The sequence below is a fragment of the Strix uralensis genome, chromosome 10 (assembly GCF_047716275.1).
Source record: "Strix uralensis isolate ZFMK-TIS-50842 chromosome 10, bStrUra1, whole genome shotgun sequence".
NCBI classification, from domain to species: Eukaryota; Metazoa; Chordata; class Aves; order Strigiformes; family Strigidae; genus Strix; species Strix uralensis.
In genome coordinates, this window is record NC_133981.1 from 20,060,786 (window position 1) to 20,082,157 (window position 21,372).

At 40.8% G+C, this 21,372-nt stretch overlaps 1 protein-coding gene across 13 annotated transcripts in view; it reads right to left on the bottom strand.

The window, feature by feature from the left end:
- Nucleotides 1-21,372, bottom strand: part of DCAF1 (DDB1 and CUL4 associated factor 1) — a 56,759-nt gene continuing 35,387 nt past the window's right edge. For 5 of the 13 annotated variants that reach the window (XM_074879595.1, XM_074879588.1, XM_074879591.1 and 2 more), the window contains 3 exons: nt 20,308-20,412; nt 4,755-5,010; nt 1-4,502 (listed from right to left, as the gene is read on the bottom strand). In XM_074879595.1, coding sequence (XP_074735696.1) covers nt 4,315-4,502; nt 4,755-5,010; nt 20,308-20,412 — 549 coding nt within the window. In that variant the 3' untranslated portion in view covers nt 1-4,314. Of the gene's footprint in view, nt 4,503-4,754; nt 5,011-16,278; nt 16,334-20,307; nt 20,413-21,372 lie in introns of those variants that run through there. The other 8 variants (XM_074879593.1, XR_012630302.1, XM_074879598.1 and 5 more) reach the window with 8 other exon arrangements.

A 21,372-nucleotide genomic window follows, 5' to 3' on the forward strand; every position in this document is an offset into this window, starting at 1 on the left:
CAGGATTTGTATTTAATTTTTTAATAAATACACTTTACATTAAAGAAAAAGGCCTTCAATTTGTAGTTTCCACACAGAGGGCAAGAGGGGGGGGGGGCAGGGGAGGAAAAAAAAAAAAATTAAAAAACTTGAACCACAAAGGTCGGGGGGGAGAAAGAGGGCTCAAACTTCAATCCCAGATCCCCATGTTTTCAGGAATACCAGGCTCTGACTAGCCAAGCCAGGATTTCAGCCTCCCGCTATAGCTGGTATCACAGCGAGAATCTCTGCTTTAAACAGCCTGTACTTTCAGTTACCAAACACCCCCAGGGCTCTTCCCAGGCCCACTAGCAAGTACTAACACCTCTTGCTTTTTTTTTTTTTAAAAATAAAATCATATTTAAAATAAAAATATTCTCACTCCTCAACAATATTAGAAACCATGATCCTCTTATTTCACTTAGTAGTTGCATAAAAATGCCGCCTCTTTTAATTTTAAACAATTTTTCTCCCCCGGACCTACCCCATGGTAACAAGGTACTACAGGAATACAAAGTTCATCCCCTCTTTACTAGAACACCTGCCTTTTTTTTTTTTTCTTTTTTCATTTTATATAAAACTATTTCTGTTCTTTAGGAAAGAACTTTATACAAAGAAAATATATTGTGAAATATCTTCAGAAGTTTCCTTGAAGAGGAGAGTCATCTCAGCCTAAAATAAAAAATAAAAAAAAAGGCAGAGAGAAAAGAGGCCTAATCCCAGGTCTCTTTATTGTAGAGCCTCGGACTTAGCCCCGAGCCTCAAACTGACTCAAACCAACACAGCGGATGGGCTGGAGTTCCTCAGGTTTTCCCAGGAGAAAAAGGGTTGGGGTGCTCAGAATCCGTTTCCAATTTGGTCTCTGGTCTTCTGCTGGGAAGGGAGCGTCTCCTCCTGGCAGTCACTCCTCACTCATTCAGAGACAGGATTATGTCATCCTCCAAGTCAGAGTTATCTGAGCTGTCGGCTGAAAAGGAGACATGTAGGTTACGTTTGGTTTGTGGAAGAACACAGCTGGCAGGGCTACTGGGCAAGGCAGCGCATTCATAGTTACAAGAGAAGGCCACCACCTGCTTGAGACCAGCAACTCCCCAGCAGTGATGGAGGCAGCTAGCACCATTAGTGCATTTCAGATCAATCAAAAGCAGTTAGCAAACCTGAACCTGAGCTTTCCATCCCTGGTTAAAACAGAGGGTCAAGAGGAGAGCAGCTTTAGCAAGTGCAGTTTCTATTAGCTGTCAGTTTTCTCCCCCATGATGAGATGGGGAGGAGGACACCAGCAGTAAGGTACCTGCACATGAGCTGCCTGCACAACCTGCTGTGCACATCTAAGCGCAAGAGCTCGTCATGCTGGGGGCTGGGCAGATCTGGCAGTCATTCCTCACAGCTGTTATTTGAAAGCAAGCTTGACAGTTCCACCAACCTGATGTGGTGAAATATGACCGCTCTACAATGTGCACAGGGCTAATTCATTACACAGTGAGTTAGACCCAGACTTTCTCAGTACGAGGTTCTTACTGTCCCCTCACTCCCCTCTACACAGCACAGCAGGAGACCTCCCTACTGAGGGGAAGGAATCCATACGTTCACAGCTAGAACCTTCCTCTAGCAACCCAAAGGTTTCTGTAATAAATTTAACTACATTGGCACTCTAAGGTGATCTGAAAAATTGTACTTTTCCTAGTTTTCTTCATTGTGATACAGAATAAAGACACGAAAGGATTTGCTAGAAGCAGTCACACACACACTTGCTTTTTATCTTAAAACATAAGATCTCTCCTCCCTCAGTTGTGCAGGAGGGAAGTGGTAGCAGCTCTGGCAGCAAGAGGTCTCCTGCCTTACCTTAAAGGTCACGTTGGCTCTTTTTCTTATGTGAATTCATTGGATGCTGCAGTTAACTAGTGTTAAAAATAGTTTAAAAAAAACAAAACAAAACAAACACCAAGACTTCCTCTTAGCCATCTCTGTTACACAGGATCTCTAAAATGCCTGTCAAGGTAAGCAAGGCCTTCTGGAGGGTTCACCCCTTCTCAGATACTTTCCTTAGGGAAAAAAAAACCAAAACAAAACACAGGCAAGCAGCAGAGGGCACAAACTTTCCCCCAACCCTTCTCCCTGAGGATCAGCCAGCTGCCCTTCCACTGTGATCAGCAAGGGATGCTCCAGTCTCACCATCCATCCTACTGAGCCCAGGCTGAGGGGTCCTCAGTGCTCCCAGCACAGCTACAGCCATGTCAGGGGAATTGCAAAACACCAGCCAGTGCTGCAGCAGCTACACTCATGCAGTAAGAGGGAAAGAAGCACAAGCGACATAACAATCCAGAAACTCTGAAGAAGAGAAGCTGAAAAAGTTGTTGTTGTTGTGTTTGGGTTGTTTTTTTTTTTTAAACACCAGAGGAAAGCTTTGAAAAGGAATCTCCTAACTCTTTATTACCCAGTTCACCACACAACCTTCCAATTTAGAGTTCCACGTGTATAAGTAAGACTGACTGCAGTTAACTGCTTGGTAGAAGTGTGTAGACCTGCCTGGAAGTTGCCACTTTTGATTACAAAAGAAAACAGGAAACAAGTCAGCCATGCTGCTGGTGATATTCCAGATATTTCTTCCACCCTATGTCACATGGGCTTTTCAAAAAGGACACCCCACTGGCCCAGAAACAAGCTCTTGAAAGATCTGCACAACGCATAAACTGCTTTGGACAAGACAAACAGATCTATTTTCCCCAAGGTGGTGACAAAGGAGGAGGAAAACAAATTTATACTTAAAAGTTGCTTCATGGATTATTCCTGAAAAGGAAATAAAGCCTCTTCTAAAGCACCAGGAACAAAAGCCACTCACTCCCCTGTTTCAACTGTTCTTTGAATTATTTTTTGAAGCACGCCCATTGCATGTTACAGAGGTTCCTCCAAAATACAGCAAGAGTCTGCAGTAGGAAGCACTCTGAATACATCACCATGCCTCAGATCTGTACTTTGCAACAGTGTCAGTGCCCTTGCGACTTTTAAATCTGGAACACAGCATAAGAAAAGGAGAGGAAAATTTTAATTGTTCTTGATGGGAGAGAAACAAAAGCAAGACAGATGAAGTCCCAGAGCAGCAGCCACAGAACCCCGCTCATCAAACCCTGTGCAAGGACCATGCATACATCAGCCTGGCAGAGCTGCACTCCCTGCTTTAAGTTCCAAAAAATGCTGCTAAGCAACTTAACTGCCACAGGATGGGCTGGCTGCTGCTCCACAGCAATTCCAGATCAAAGTTCTGATCAAGTGGGTCTGTCCATAAACAGTGTACAGGTGTGGCCATTCCATGATACATAGTGCTCTGCAGAGCACACTGGAAATAACTGTCAAGTAGCACCTAGTTTTGTTACATGAATAGTTATTGAAATGGCCTGAACTTCCCTTCCATTCTGTCCCTTGGACAATTCAAGTTACAACACTCTGGGTGCTCTCTTAATAGCTTCTGGCCCTGCACCCCCTGAGGAAACAGAAGTAGAGCTGTATCAAGAAGGTCCTGCCAGCTACTGGAACAGGCAGCAGTTATCCACAATCTAAAAACGTTGAACTGTAACATGCTATCAATGAATCTGAGCTATGTAAAGTAAAGGTCTATATGGCCATACATTGTATACCTACTACATTCAAGAGAACAGCAGACTGACCCCACAGGGTAACTCTGGCAATCTGACATGGCCACATCCTTAAAAATGACTGAGCTACATTCTAATAGAGAAGAGGGACATGAATGAGCCTGCCAGCCACTTCAGTGCCAACACTGAGGCCTGGCATGCTTAATCTTCCAACACATTGGCAGAGAAGACTGATTCCCACCTCAGCTCTCAATCTCCTATCACTGCAGGACTTCAAACACCTTGCACACTACAATTACTCATCCTTAACAATCTTTTAACTTAAGGTAACTGCATTATCCCTATTTTACAGCTTGGAATTAAAAAGAACTAAGTGGTTTGGTCGCACATACTCAAAAAATTGTGCTGCAAAAAAAGGGAACAGAATCTGGTGTCACAAATCCCAAGCCTGATGCTATCCCACTTGTCTTCTTTCTTGCGAAGCTTTTTCCAAAGGGAATTCCTACATAAAACGTTCAGATCTTTCTTTCTTATACACATACATACACAGAGACACACACTCTGTTAATTTTTCAAATCTCTGCATCTGTGGAATGCCAGAAAAAGAGAACAATTTAAATTTTATCCCAAAACTTATGTTCACATCAGAACAGTCTAAAAAAGGAAGTCAAGTCAGAAATGCCATGTTGGTTTTGCACTTAAGCAATTACAAAAGAGAAAGAATAGTACCAAAGACCAAAGATGCTTCTCTGTCCTTACAGGTGCAAATGAGGCAGAGAAGACAGGTGAGGTAACAATTCAACCAGGGTCCCCTTGGAGGGCAGGACAGGCAAGCAATCAGACAAGGCTTCTTCACGTGGAGTTTCTTGGCCTGCCAAGTTCTCACACATGCACCTGGGAGCACGTGAAAAAAGCAGATACCTTCCTTTCCAGAACTCACAGTTGTTCTTTCAGATATGAGCTGTTTTTACCGACAGATTACTTTGAGAGGCCACAGGTGAACAAGCATGGTGATTCGTGTCTTTCACACCAGCAAGGGGGAAGTCATCTAAGTCATTTCAGAGAAGACTTAGATATTGCATATTTGTCAGGATATTAAACAGAGGACACAGTCACCTGTGGTCACCAAGCTGGGCACACACTTACTGTCTCCAAGAATCAGCTCGACTTCCTCATCTGCATCAGAATCTTCATCTTCACCCTCATCTCCCTCTTCCAGGAGGTTGGCAAGCTCCTCATCATCGGAGGGAGAAAAGTCATTTTCTCCATCCTCACCAGCATTCTCATTGTTCTCATCCTCCTCCAGCTCAGCTTCCAGCAGCTGGTCCGTATCTAGTTCATCAAGGTCATCTGTATCATCATCGTCTTCATCATCATCTTCTTCCTCTTGCTCTTCTTCCTCCTATAAAGACAGCAAAAATAGACCATTGCAGACATTAAAACAAATGTAAAATGCAGTTAAGAATAATTGAAGAAAACATACCTATAAGTTTTCACTTCTCCCCATATCCAGACATCACACATCATAAACACTTCCCCACCACCCATATAAACATTTTTTCTCCACAACTACAGAACACGACACATGTTAGATCATTTGCAGGTCTGCAAAGTCTTATCTGCAAAATGCTGGTGCAACACAGGTACCACTGGCTCAAGCTCCTCTCCAATACATGTCACCACAATGCACTCTTCAGAGGGACATGCAATAAGACCTGTTAATCCATGGCTTTGTTGCTAGTCTTGTACAAACTGCTTTAGTTTCAACTGAACCAAAACCTCTACTTTGCATCAAACAGCATGCATGTTCAGTCTCTCAGTCATTCCTGATTTAGATAAGGTGTAAAATGTAGGGAAAGATACAATTAGCCTAAACCAATCCCTGAATCACTCAGCTTCAGGTGACAGAACTGTTTAAAGCAGCTCAGAGGTCTCATCTTTAGCATTTACCTGCAGATCAAGATCTTTCTCTATCAAACCATAGGAATTTGCATTCAATAAAGCAACTGAATTCCTCACTGTACAGATCAAATCCAGAAATCTGTGTCTAGCAGATAAAACTGAGTGGGAAGAAGCTGTTACAGTCCTATCATTCTTCCAGACAAACGAGAGACCAAAAGTGCCATCATAAACCAAACTCTAGGAAGCCTCCAAGACTCAAAGAAAGGGTTCAATATACCTGCACATCTCCTCAAAGTCACACCCTTTTTCTCTAACAGAATGCTCTCATGTGGCAGGAAGGCAGTTCTCAAGTCATTCAGTCTTAATTGCCCCTTTGTTTCAGGAGGGAACACATTTTGCAAAATTATGAAGCAGTTAAGGTAGACATTTAACAACCCACTTCAAGGGTTAGTTTGGTCCTCAAGCTCTCCACACTCACACTGTGCTATTTAGACTGCTGCATTTTCAGATCTAAAAGGACAGGAAAAAGACCTTACTGTCATCTCTCCAACCCACTTTTTCTTCAGTCAGTGCTATAAAAAAAAAATCCACCACACCCACACAAATCCAGCATCTGCCATAGGCAAAAGAAACAAGGAATGCCAAAAAACCTGGGCAAATTTTATTGTTTCTTCACTTGCAAAAGGCATCCAAGTCTCCTCTACTGGCCGGGAGTGCTGTGTTATTTAAATGGAGATTACAGTATAAAAGCCTTGGTTTGCTACATAGTTTTCTTTCTGAAAGAGCTTATATTAAGTATAAAAGTAAAACAACTTGTATTAAAGCCTATGCTTATTTTAGGCAATTGCAAACTTTACTTTGAGTCAACAAGTCCTCAAATAAATGGGCATTGGTTTTTGAATCGTATACACAGTGGGAGAGGAAGTATCTTGCAGTTCACAGTTTTAAAGTGCAGTATGCAATATTGAGCATAATTCTCCATAAAATATAGTGGAGTATAAAAACTTTTGCCTTAATAACCTTAACTTTTGTTCTATGCAGTATCTGCAGAGAGACCAATGTCTTAAACTTTATTACTCTATTCAATTTTTAGTCGTTTTTTCAGTTCTGAAAAGGCAGGAGAGTTTATTTTCCTTTCTCAGTCTCTAAACAACTCTGAAGCTGGAAAGGAGATCAATTTTAAAAGCTTGGAAGAATTAAGCCAAGTTTTTCAGTGTCTGGAGTTAGAGACACAACTGTAGACCCTAGGGGAAAAGTGTATTGTCTATGGGATTCATTTAGAGTCCGTGTAGCTGAAACCTAAAGGACTCTGAAATGAGTTAGGTACCCTCTTAGTTTCCACATCTGTGGAATTTCTGAAAGCATTTTCTTTCCTAAATATCTAGCCCACAATGACTTAAAAGAAAGTGTCAGAACTACTGAATTTGATTATGTTTCTTATTTAATGTATTTATTGGAAATTGAAATATTATTTTATCAATATTTTCATTCAAGCTTAAGGCAAGGCATATATAGCAACATCATCCTTCAAATATGGAATGAATGAAATATAGTTGCATAAAGCTAAAGATTTTTTTCTGGCTAACAAGAATAAGTGCCAAATTATACAGAAAGGGTGTATATTTAGCTGCAAATTAACTTTGAAGGATTATACCAACCAGTGAGGAAAAAATCCTTTGTGAAAATACAAATAGCAACAGAAGACTAGAGAACTGAAATCAATGTTTCCACCTTTCCACTTTAACTTACTTAATCTGAAGTAGGTGATTAAAATTAGGGCACACATTAAAAAACACCTAAGAACAGTAAGGTGAGATGTAAATTATACCTGCCCTTGGTAAACCAGAAAATAGTGTGAAAACCACGCTACAAGTCACACGTGCATGTGACAGAGAGAGCATGACATACGCACAGTGCACGTCCTTACTGAGCTGAATGAGTGACACAAAACACAGTTCAAGAGGAATGATCTTAAGTAGTGTAAAACCTGTACCTTGTCGTGTTTTAAAGAACACAAACAGCAACCTGGAAAATGCGGTGCTTCTGCTTAAGAAACAGGCAATTTCATTTTGCACCAGCTTCTGAACAATCTCCAAGCACAAACCTTTGCAGGCACATTGCAATACTCTAGTCTAGAAACACAAGGCGAGATATACATGGCGAGATCTGTCTTGGGAAAGCACACTGAGCTTCTGCACCCAGAACCAATCTGTGAGACGTATAGCTGAGAAAGGCTCCACCTGGTATTTCCTCAGCTCTAACACCATCATATGTAAGTGATATCCAGTCTGTTAATGGATATCTAGGCTGTATCCTCATCAGATACCACAACTGTCTCACATAAGGGATCCATATACAGATAAAAATATGGCATGCATTCCCAATGACTCATGCAAGCATACTGAGTAAGAGCAGTGAAAAAAATCCTTGTTCAATGTCACAAGGGAAGACAGGTAGAACAGTTATTCCAAACCATATCTGGATTTGTAAAGGAAAAACCTGCAAAAGCAAGCTCCTACCTACTCATCAGTAGTTCCCAAGAGCTTTGGGCAATGACACAGGTGCTGCTAGAAAAAAGAACCAGCACACACATCTATGCAAAACAAGCATGCACCTGTGCTTATCTTCCTTATTGCAGTAAACTGATCCACAGAACCCATGGACCAAAACACTCCATATGACTTAAATATCAAGGAACTGGTTTAGCCATCATTAAGTCCTTTAGATGCCTATTCTTCTATTTGGGTTGTTCTCTGTAAAAGCTGCTTAGATCAGAACTTGGAACTGTTTATGGAGCCCTCATATTCCTCCTCTGCTTCCTTAGAGAATATTCTCCTCCCTCTCCAACAGAAGCCACTTCACAGCTGCCAGTTACCTTTACAGAAGGCACCAGGGTAGTATGGGTAGTATTCATAGAAACATACAATACCAGGTTGGAAGGGACCATCTGGTCCAACCTTTCCGGCAAAGGCACAGTCTAGACAAGATGGCCCAGCACCCTGTCCAGCTGAATCTTAAAAGTGTGCAATGTTGGGGAATCCACCACTTCCCCAGGGAGATGACAGGCCACCTGACCAGGAAGACCAAGTAGATGAGGCCCTCTATAGACAGACAGGAGCAGCCTCACGTTCACAAGCCCTGGTCCTCACGGGGGACTTCAACCACCCCAATATCTGCTGGAGGCACAATGCAGCAGTGCATAAACAATCCAGGAGGTTCCTGGAATGTGTTGATAAATTTCTTCTCCAAGTGACAGAAGAGCCAACATGGAGAGGTGCTATGCTGGACCTTGTTCTCACCAGCAAGGAGGGGCTGGTGGGGAATGTAAAGCTTAAGGGCAGCCTTGGCTGCAGTGACCATGAATGGTGGAGTTAAAGATCCTTCGGGCAGCAATAAGGGCACACAGCAAGCTCACTACCCTGGACCAGGAGAGAAGAATTTGGACTCTTCAGGGATCTGCTTGGCACAGGATAAAGCACTGGAGGGGAGAGGGGCCCAAGCAAGCTGGTTAATATTCAAGTATCACCTCCTCCAAGCTCAGGAGCAAAGCGTCCCAACAAAGAAGAAGTCAGATAAGAACACCAGGAGGCCTGCATGGATAAACAAGGAGCTCCTGGACAAGCTCAAACACAAAAAGGAAGCCTACAGATGGTAAAATCAAGGAATACAGAGAAACTCTCCAAACAGCCAGGGATCAGGTTAGGAAGGTCAAAGCCCTGATTCACCAGCAAGAGCTCCAGCTACACCATCCAAGACAGAGGCAAAGGCAGGGACTGGGAGAATGAAGAACCGCCCACTGTAGGAGAAGATCAGGTTCATGACCATCTAAGGAACCTGGAAGTGCACAAGTCCATGGGACCTGATGAGATGCATCCATGGGTCCTGAGGGAACTGGTGGATGAAGTGGCTAAGCCACCATCCATCATATTGGAGAAGTCACAGCAGTCTGGTGAAGTTCCCACTGACTGGAAAAGTGGAAACATAACTCCCATTTTTAAAAAGGGAAAAAAGGAAGACCCGGGGAACTACAGGCTAGTCAGTCTCACCTCTGTGCCCAGCAAGATCATGGAGCAGATCCTCCTAGAAACTCTGCTAGGGCACATGGAAAATAAGGAGGTGATTGGTGACAGCCAACGTGGCTTCACTAAGGGCAAATCATGCCTGACAAATTTGGTGGCCTTCTACAACAGGGTTATAGCATTGGTAGAGCTCATCTACCTGGATTTGTGAAAAACATCTGACACTGTCCCACACAACACCATTGTCTCTAAATTGGAGAGATGTGGATTTGATGGATGGACCACTTAGTGGATAAGGAATTGACTGGATAGTCGCAGTCAAAGAGTTGCAGTCAACGGCTCGATGTCCAATTGAAGAGCGGTGACAAGTGATGTTCCTCATGGGTCAGGGTTGGGACTGGCGCTGTTTAACATCTTTGTTGGTGACATGGCCAGTGGGACTGAGCACACCCTCAGCAAGTTCGCCAACGACACCAAGCTGTGTGGTGCGGGCGACACGCTGGAGGGAAGGGATGTGCCATCCAGAGGGACCTGGACAGGCTGGAGACGTGGGACCATGTGAACCTCATGGAGTTCAGCAAGGCCAAGCGCAAGGTCCTGCCCATGGGTCGGGGCAATCCCAAGCACAAATCCAGGCTGGGCGAGGAGTGGATTGAGAGCAGCCATGAGGAGGAGGACTTGGGGGTAATAGTGGATGGAAAACTGACCATGAGCCAGAAATGTGCACTCACAGCCCAGAAAGCCAACCGTGTCCTGGGCTGCATCAAGAGAAATGTGGCCACTCTCATAAGACCTCATCTGCAGTGCTGTGTCCAGCTCCAGGACCCCAGCATAAGAACATAAACTGCCTGAGCGGGTCCAGAGGAAGCCACGAAGATGATCAGGGAGCTGGAGCACCTCCCTTGTGGGGACAGGCTGAGACAGTTGGGCTTGTTCAGCCTGGAGAAGGGAAGGGTCTGGGGAGGGACTCTTTATCAGGGAGTATAGTGATAAGGGGTAACAGTTTTAAACTGAAAGAGGGTAGATTTAGATTAGATATAAGGAAGAAGTTCTTTCCTGTGAGGGTGGTGAGACACTGGCACAGGTTGCCCAGAGCAGCTGTGGCTGCCCCCTCCCTGGAAGGGTTCAAGGCCAGGTTGGACGGGGCTTTGGGCAACCTGGGCTGGTGGAAGGTGTCCCTGCCCATGGCAGGGGGGTGGGACTAGATGAGCTTTAAGGTCCCTTCCAACCCAAACCATTCTATGATTATTCCAGTGGCTGATTTTTCACAATGAGAAGAATTTTCCTCTTGTGTACAACTGGAATCTCCCCAATATCAATCCCTGGGGTACACCACTTGTGACTTGTGTAGAATCAGAAACTGACCATCTCATAACCTTCTCTCTGTAAAACATTTTACCTCACTATCATCACTCTGACTCACTGCCTGATATTTCTGTGTGCCTGCTCTACAGACAGGTGCATTATTATTACAATACAGTCAGACCAAACCTCTATCTTCCTATATAATTCCTGTAAGATTACAAATAATCCCAGCCTGAGGCTATGATGGAGGAAAAAAAGAAAAAAAAAAATCTAATGCTCCCTTTTAAATAGAGTAGGCAACATTCAGAGGGACACAATGGAGCCCAGCTTCTGAATTAAGGATGTCACACTGCTACTCATTTTAGTTACACAGCGATTCAGGTATATTAATTGCTTGTAGATACCTAGATTTAGGATTCATTTAAGGGAGCTTTACCTTGATAGATGCCAAGAATAGAACAGTTTGAAGTAGAGTATCCATTGACCCCTAATGAGACTTAAATTTGTAATTTTATGTTATATAGATATGTATAAATTTTATTATGTAATATATTACAGTGAACACAAATATTAGGGGTTTTCTGTGCTATCTTTGCAATACTGTACCAGTGTTACTTTTCATCTCTGGCATACACAGATGTCACTACATAACAGCTGCAATGCAGATACCATTATAGTATCAACATACTTGGATGACCAACTCTTTCTGCTCTTCAAAAACACAGCATTGCAATTATAATAAAGGAATTTTAATCTAGAAAACACCCACCCTGTTTCATACACAAAATGGCTTCCTGGCCCCAGTTCTCTGCATAAATACTTACAGTGCTGATTCACCCCAGTTAAAGCAACAAGGCTGCAAAAATAAGGCAATGAACAAAGACAAAGCTGACAATTTGAAGTGAATAAGAGAACAAAAAAAAACCCTGGTTATAATTATAAAGGGATAGCAAAGAGGGAGGCTGCAACTTCAGTGTGGAATAGCTATCCACAGATGTAAGTAGGATGTCCACACTGCGACAGGCCCCAATTTAACTTGGAAATTGTCTGACTCACCTAAAGAGTTAATTTGATGCAACTAATACAGGCTGAAAAAGACTATCTATACAAAGGGATTATAACAGTTTAACTCAAAAAGTCTTTAAGAGTTTAAGTCAGTAATGTATAGTATCATCAGTCATACACTTCAGATAATTGTACAGAATGCAGCAACTATCAATTCTTCTAGGATAAGATTGCAAAATGGGACAACTAATTTAAGTGTGCATCTTAGAGAAACCTCCCAGCACTCACTAACTCACCAAAATTCACTAATTCACTTACACAGTAGAATATAAATAGCTTCAACACACAGTCTATGACCCTGAAACTACTTTGAGGATGATTAAGAGAGTTTTCAACATGCCTGCATACAGGCAGATTTACAAAGATGTAGTGGTACTAGAAAAGCTGGACATTAACTTACAGAATCAGAAAAGTTGAGTACATAGCAAAGGATTATCTCAAGATCATCTCAAAGCAAATTACTAGCAACTTAAACTCAACTACCAGTTTGCAATCTTACGTAAAGATTCAGAAAGCCAAGTAGATTCGGTTCAATTAATTTATCATTTATAACTACAAAGGAAAAACTAAACAACATCCCGTACAGGAATGGCATATATAGGGGTGGGAACACTGTAACAAAAGAAATGCTTGACCTAATTCTTCATGTTGCCAGTATTTACAGCCAGTTTAGAGCTTAGTAAATACCCTTTGCTCTTGTTCAAGCGTTTTGCATTTTCTTCCATATTGTTCTTTGATGCATGTTTGTACGCAGTTCATAGACTTTCATCATCAGACTTTCTTACTGTTCCCCTTTACCCATTCATTTTGCACATACAAAATTCACAAAATTTGTCTTTTTGGATAGTACAGGTTATTGATACTTAATATATTCACTGGTGTTCATCTCAAAAAACATTCAAAGGCTCAGGAAAACCCCAGTCTTCAACTTACTCAAACTCTGGTGCGAAATACAAATTAACTAGGCAGAACTTTGATTTTAACATATTTCTGCACTGTATTTTAACATTAAATCACTATATGTACAAAGTGCTTTCAGGAAGTATGGCTTACAGCACTGTAGATCTGCAGTATATAAAAATAATCAGCTTGTTTTATAAGCACTCTTAAGTCTTTTTATAGAGTTTTCTTACATTTCTTGAATCCAAAAATTTTTTATGAACAGATGAACAGAATTTGAGACTTCTCAACTGCAGATTACATAATCTTTCAAATTTACACTAGGCTGGCTGTTAGCTGCCAAGATCCCACAGGTCTTTTTCAATCGTTGATACTAGGTTTGGAAATCTTAACTCAGTTTTGAGATTTACACATCACTGATTTTTTGCTTATTTGACATGATTTCAGCTGTTACAAAAAGCTTCATCGTTTCATCTAACAACCCATTCACTTTTTCTTCCTCTACCAGGAGTTGATTCACAGTCCAAAACAAGTATTTACGTCAATAGTTCTCTGCCCAACTTCCTCTGTTACTGCTCAATGAACTGTTCAGCTGTCATCATCTCACAGCTGCTGCCTCCCCAGCCCCATGCTCACCTCCTATCATCACTTCCAAGTCCACACCTCTCACCTGCAGATGCTTTCCAGCAACAGTCCTTTCCTCTGAAAACACAATCTCTGATACACCTCAGTTTGCATTATGCTATATGGTATTAGTCTACTCTAATTTATTCTTATTTTCATCTTTGAGGCTGCCTTTTCTCTTCCTGCAAAACAGTTGCTCAAACGTCAGTGAAGCTTTTCCCTTTTTCAAATCTTTCGGCTCCTCTTTAATTCACTACTGGCTATTTGTAGCTAAATCTAATCATCTGCTGGTAAGCATCTGCTTCTATAAACAGTTTATTTTCTCTAGCTTTTTTTTTTTTAAAAAAAAAAAAGAAATTCATGTTTCCCAGAGTCTCATTAATTTTGTCAATTTATCTGCTCTTGCAAGAAACCATCTACTAGTTTACTTCTCCCTCTCTTTACCCTTGTCCCACAAGTTTCTCCTAGAGAAAAGCAAGCTCATTTTTAGCAATCTGGTCTCTTCCAAATTATCAGTATTATTTTAATTACTACCTATTTCCAGCATGGGAAGGGGCTTTGCTTTCATAAAAAAAGAACATATGACCAAATACAAGTTCACTGAAGAATGTTTCACCCCAGAGGAGTAAGTCTCTCCTTGTTTTAGTAATTTATCTTTCTCCACAGACAATCCCCTTGTCATATCTTCTGACAATTGTTCTCTTTGCTTCCAAAGCATCTGTGTAGCATATTGGTACTTTCTGATCCTTTGCTATGCAATTCTCAGGAGTGACAAAGCCACAATGTCTGGTTTTCAGTCACTTAAGAGTTTCTATCCAATTCCTCCCCCCACACCCTTCTTAGCACTCCCTGAACAATGGGCAGTGGAAAAAGCTTAAATATAGCCAACAGTCCTTCTAGGGGGTCAAGCATGTAAGGAATTTTACAGCCTAGATTACCTAGTCTCCATCCGTCCCCTCAGCTAGCAAATCCAAATTTACCTCCTATTATCATATTAAATTCATTCTAACTATTCATCTCCTTCACACTACAGGGCTGCACCTACTTTTACCTTCTTGGCTACTTCAGTGTTAGAATTTCTTCTTAACAGCCATTAATGAGGTCACAGAGCTAAAAAAATGTAGAAGCCTGGGAATGCGCAGAAGTTACTAAACGTAACAAGCAAGGAATCTTACCATAGGTTCCTATGCAGGTGTAGGTATGTGCGGATTTAATACAGGAAACAGCACACAGCATACAGTATGTCACAGAGGCAAAACATGGAGTGAAGAAATAAAAAAGCAGTTATTCTCTTAGACTATGTAAAGTAGGTTTAGCTTGTCTAAACTTACCTGTGATGAATGAAAAAGCATCCATGACAGATAAACAAAAGCTTTAAAGTAACTTGGCCTCTGCTGGACTGGCATGTGCAGTTGGGACTCTTTTGACCAATACTCTGGTTTTGCCTATGAAATGTTTTCTTAACGTGACTGTATGTACTTAATAATAATCAATCTAACTCCAAAGTCACTGTCCTCTTTGAGGCATGTGCAAGTCATCATTTCGCAGTTGATATATTCCTTAATGCTGGGGATAAATGTGTTCCAATGTGACTACTACATTTTCTGTGCTATAGGGCTCAGAAATAATATAAGGAGTCCAGAACTAGGTCCAATTTCTGAATCTGCTTCTCTTCCTCTCACTGATTCACACTCTCACAAAAATATGCCCATTACTTAGCTGCATGACAGAAAGCCATAGTGTGTAAAGGAATTTCAAAATTTGGCAGGTAAATGAACTCTCCCTCTATGGATGAGAATTTGTTCCTTTATTTTCTCAAGCTTCTGACTGATATTTCTCATCACAGCTGAGGCAGCTTTTATTTTCTTGGATCCCAACTACTCTGGGAATTCTAGAAAGATGTGTTAGGTGAGAGGAAGTCAATCTTTGATTTCTGTCACTGAACGGGCAGAATATGCTTCTGTCTCTGCTGAAGCTGTTTTACTCCACAATACTAGGTCTGGCCTTCTTAAAACTCCAATTACTTTTCCCTTTCCAAGAATTTCCTCTGTTTGCACTAACTGACAGCTAGTGAAACTAGATTCTGAAACAGCAGAATAGGCTGAAGCAGTCACAGTTATTTGCTACTATCTAAAAATGTGTTAAGTACAGGTACTGGGAAAACATGGGGTTTCTTGTTTTGTTTAAAATACCTGTTTTGGACGATGCCTGTTCAAAAGATGTGTCTGTTAGGTAAACAGGTCTTTGATGGAAACCACTCTTTACTTAGCCTCCCCAGCTGCAACTAAGTTCAAAGATTCCTACTGAGGTGTACAATAAACACATGTATATTATTATCAGCTGAGACATTTGTCTGAAAATACTTGTTCTCAGCTTTATGCTGTAAACCATTTTATCTCAAGCAAGATTTCAAAACCATATCTTCAAATGTTACAGGAACAGCTCCTGAAAAATTAAGTGTCCCTGATGACATACATTATTCTAGGCAGCTTGTAGTGACAAAGCACCACCATAGTCTGATGGTTCTTAAATACAGTGCCAATATGGATTACGGTTTGTGAGTTTTTTCCCCAGCAAATAAGTATCTATGCGAAAACAAACCTGTATCAAACCAACAGCAATAAAGTACAGTGGCATTGCTGTTGCATGCAGATAGGGGAAAGTCCTAAAATAAAAGTAGAAACTGGGATCACAAAGACTACATAGAAAGCTGAGGAAAAACATTCTCCATCCTGGCTAAACCACGTTAGAATAGCGATTGTCTTTCGAGTCTTTATTGCCTTATCTCCAAAGCTTTCATTTCACATCACCTAGAATTTTCTAAACCAATGCAAAAAGACAAATTACACACCTACCATCACCATTTCGATAGCCCAGAAGCACTGCAGGATAATTAACAGTTCTTCAGTTCTGGCAAAAGAAGTAGAACAGACTTTATAGGACAGGGACAGCTAGGTGAAGCAATCTGCTGCTGAAGCCATAAATCTCTCTGAACATGACAATAACTGAGAATACTACTCAAGCCTCACAGATGCAGTATCATCTATATGTATCATAGAGAGAAAAATAGGCCTTAAGGAACTAATATGGAAAGAAAAACTAAAATAAAGAGGTAAAAAAATGCACCGACTGGAAATCCTGTAACACGCTCAGATCATCACGTCATCCAGACTTAAGTTTCACAGTTTTGAGTCTACTCTGTGGTCAGCCAGCTCCCTTGGTTTTAGCCTTTCTGATCACTTCATATTTCTGAAGTCTTCTTTCCTGGCCTGTAGCAACTGCCATGTGCCATTTCTAGATCAGATGAACACGTTCACTTTCCTTTGCACCAATTCCTCTGAAATTCCTGGCCTTCCTCACTACAGAAGACAGCAGATTACTGAGGGAAACAGGATACTAATCAGCCAAGAAAGGGAAATAAATAAGAATTAAGCAAGCTAACGACCAAAAGATGGTCCAGCATCTGTACCAGTGGCTCAGATATCCATCTTGCTAAGTGTAACTCTGAAGGAGTGTATCAAAACAGCGGCAAATACAGGAAGGAGGAGGAGGACCTTGCTGCAGGACTGGAGAACAGGAAACTCTGCTTATTGCCCCACAGACTGAACATAGTTTTGCAAATGCTTGTGAGTGAGACTGTCAGTCACTGATGGACCTGTTTAGATACTCACCCAGCAGTGAAATAATAAACAGAACTCATGGAAGTTCAAGGAGTAAAGCATCCAAAAAAAAAAAGCTCACAAACTGGCTCTTCCTAAGTTACATCTTCACTTTCCCTCAGTTCTCATAGTAAGTACAGGTCACAGAGTGTCAATATCCATTTAGCATTTGCTTTGTTTAACAAGGCTTGATAACTCTGGATTACTGGCCATAACTAAAAAAAGGCAGCTTTCCAGAGATGCTGTATGAAAGTGTAGTATAACAGCCAAGGAAGAACCCAGCTACAGTGGTGCTGTTCTCAAGTATTTAAAACAAAACCATAAACATTTACTGCAGCAGCACCATGCACAAACCTGCTAAGTCAGCCTGATCATTTAATCTGAGGGTAATTTATATAACAGATCAGTTGATTCTACAAGGTTTGGTTTGAGAAAGGGGGAGTAATATAGTTGTCTTGTTTCTTCACTTAAATAAGAGAAGGAATTGAAAGATATCTATAGGCCAAATACCCCTGCTATGTTCATTTTACGGACTCTCAGTCTTTTGCTTTTCAAAAAACTGTCACAGAGCTATCAGTTGACACTTGTCAAAATTGACATCATGAGGTGTCAAATTTTAAAGTAAAAAGTGTCAGGCAGATATTTTTCTCCACAGTTCTTGTCTCAAGCACAATTTTTAAGCAATTTTATTCTGCATCACATGACTTCCAAGCAAAGCTTGCCCATTAAACATGCTTCTATTTGAGTATTTATTACTGTCTGTATAGGCAAAAAACTGTACTCGTGGACCCATGCACATATATACAAAAAAAATATATATATGCATAAAGTCAAGGTGTGGAGATACAGGGCCGAACAGATTAAATATTTGCTCTAAAAATCTTGAACAAAGACATACCAGATTAATGTTGATTCACATGGTTTTCCCCCCCACACCACTTTCATGAAAAAGATCAGAAAGCATTTTTTTAGCCAGAAGGTGTTTTAGAATATCTGTGAGAAGTCCCAACAAGTCTGAAAGTTTATTTCCAATTTTTCAAAGCCTAAATCACAGAAACTAACTAGGCAAGTAGTAAACACCTAGGTATCTGTGAGCGTATGTAGACACAGAAAACTCCTGTTTATCAGGAAACAAATTACTCTTGTTGGCCTTAACAGACAAGTGTGCCAGAGAGATTCTGTCTTTATTCTGGAAAACCTCTACTCCTTCTAGCTCAATGCTGGATGTCTCTATGGAGACAAAAGCTATATTTTGTAAGCCTGAGACTAGAACAAACCCAGAGGAACAGCAATGAACAGCTGCGGGACAGAGCAAGCGGTTTAGTTTATGCTTTGCTAAATATATATAGATTGAATGAATTTGGGTTCATAAGTGTTGTTTATATTAAAACCAAATCTCTCTTACTAAGGCAACTTGACTGTAAACACCCCTAGAAATTAGTGTCTAGGAAACATCTATACACCCCAGAAATGAAGACCATAAAACCCAGCAATCATGCAGTATCAACTAGTCACTCTTGGCTTGCAAATTGATCCCAGAGCAGCTTTGTTTGTAGACCCCAGAAGCTTTACAGAAAAGCTTTTAGCATACTTGAATTCTGCCCACGGCCACATCCCTTTGTAAGACAGGAAGAGTCCCCAGTCATATTTGATGAATGATAGATACCTTATCTCTGCTTGGTACCTAGTGTTACAGCCTGGAACCAACAGCATTCAGACTGCATCCTCTTAAACAAACACAGATCTTCACTTAAGTCAACACTTACAAGCAATATCACAAAAGTGTCTTGATAGCTGCTAGTTAATCATTGTACAATGCAAAATCAGTTTCTGCTACAAACTATTTTTGAGATTTTATAAAGAAAATATGAATAAGCTTACTAAAATACACTGAATGTGAACAAAAACAGTGGAAGCAGAGACAAAAATAGAAACTATGGCCTGAGGCAAGTACTGGGTGGCTTGAAAGTAGAAACACTTTGTAAGGAACAGCAATTCCCGCTCCTCCACCCATTGCTTCCCAGGGAATTCTACTTTTCACCCATCCTAAAAGTTCCTAAACTGAATCCATCCAACCTTGGGACAGAAACAGTGACCAATGATTTCATAAGAATGCCAAGACTTCAACTGCAACTTTGCAGCACATCGAGAGGACAGGACAGCAAACTGGACACAAAACAGAACTACAGCTTCATCTTCAGAATTACAGTGAAATTGCAGCTAATTGTTATTATTACAAAGAAATCTACTCTTTCCTGGGATCTGCGATCCAGTCTTCTGAACTAGAAAGTAAAAGTTTTAACCTCGGAACAGGAAGATTCAGAGATAGAAAGGGTATCAGAAATCTAGCTTTCCACACAGTCTGGGAAAAAACCCACCAAAATATTACCTTCTGGCATTCTTTGGAAAAAGATGAAGTCAGCTTTTCTCACAGGAGATACAAATATATGATTTACTAGAATGCAGACACCAGAGAGCAGAGAATAATGCATTTTAAATCTTTAGGAAATTGAAGCATAAACTCTTTGCCTGTTCAGGAAAAAAAAACCCCACCAACCAAAAACCAAAACCCCACCTGACATCCAAAAAAAGCTACAAGTTTGTTTTTAATTCTCATTGTACTGTAGAAAGTATTCTGTGCTACTCTGTATTCTAGAAACTGCACCCTGAGGAGCACTCAGTGCAGTTCTTAGCTCTTTTGTTGAGCTGCCAGAGATCAAACGGCTTATTTGAGAAAAACCAACACATCCAAATGCAAACCTACAGCTTTCATTAAAATTCTTAAAACATTTTGCTATGTAGAAGTATTGTGCAGTTGCACTGCGTTAGTCAGAAGTTGTGTCTCATTCAGAAACTGGGGACAAGTTACACCCAAATATACTTGGAATTGAAAAAGAGAAAACCTCAAACACTACTGTCTCTACTGGGTGTCAAAATACTTTAAAAAAACCAAGCAGAACTGCAAAGTGTCTGATCAAGATTGAAACACTTAGGGAAATTAATAAACTATAGATTATCATGTCAGTTTACAGTGCACAACGTTACTGTTCACACAGGTTCTGCATAGTCTTAGTTCACACTGACAGTAAAGAGATCTACTTCACATTAGATGAGACCAAATGAGGCATCTGTACTTTATAGATAATAAATGAACACCTGTGGCCTCTCACATGTAGATGGCTAACAGCTACTCCTGAACAACCAGGTTAATGCTATACTTCTCACCTGATCTTCTTCTTCATCCTCTTCATCTTCTGCCAAACGCTGCCTGCCCACTTCATACAGTCTGCAAACTGTATCCATGTTCATGGCATCCATGCTCCCTTGATTCTGAAGAGGAGATGCCCACACAGCAGTTAGCCCCAGCAATCAGCTCAACATTCATATTCAGTGCTGTATCTGATCTCAATCACAGAAACATTACCGAAATCCTTCCCTCCCACTTACTAGCAGCAGTACAATTAGCACTAAAACCAAGTCTTTCTGGTTTCAAGGACCAGCCTAGGGGTGATGTAAAAACATCTACTTTCTGGTTCTGTCATCCACAAGTTACACTCTTACCAGTAGACTTCAGAAAACCTTTACTGGATCCTTAATGTGCTTTGGGTTAGTTCTTACCTAACCACAGACTTTCTTTCAAATTTGCCTCCTTATTATGTCATTGAACCATACGCCTTGGAAGAATGCTAAAAGCTGTCATATAGCAAGAGTTCCAGAAGACAGCAGCCACTGCTGCCACATGCCCTGAAATAACATTTCCAATGACCCCTATAAGAAAATTTTCCTATCTTGGCCTCACAACTTTGACAACTCCAACTTCAGCAGTTAAACATGAAGCTTGCCATACTACAAATTCTTGACACACTTTTTTTGGTCTGTAAGGATCAGTGGTTCAGAGAGTATTAAGTCAACAGGATTTTAAATTAGTCACCACACGTACATAGTCAGGTTCAAGAAACTGGGTACTGACAACATACTATTAGGCAAAGAACTGGACCCGTTAGTTTAATTTTACTTCCCCCTAACAAAGGAGAAGTTTTGCTCAGTAATTTTTGCTTCAAATCCTTAGCTTCTGGGATTTTGCTAGGAAAACAAGTGAAAAAGGAACAGTAAGATCTTTTGGATCTTACTGGAAAAAGGAACAGTAATCTTTTCTGATTCACAGAAAAGCTCCATGGAAAGCCCCAGGGAGATTGCATTTCCTAGTTATTTGATACAATGCAAATTTTAATAGGAAATTATTGCTATAAATAGGAAAAAATGCATTTGTCTGTGCTTATGAGAAGGAAA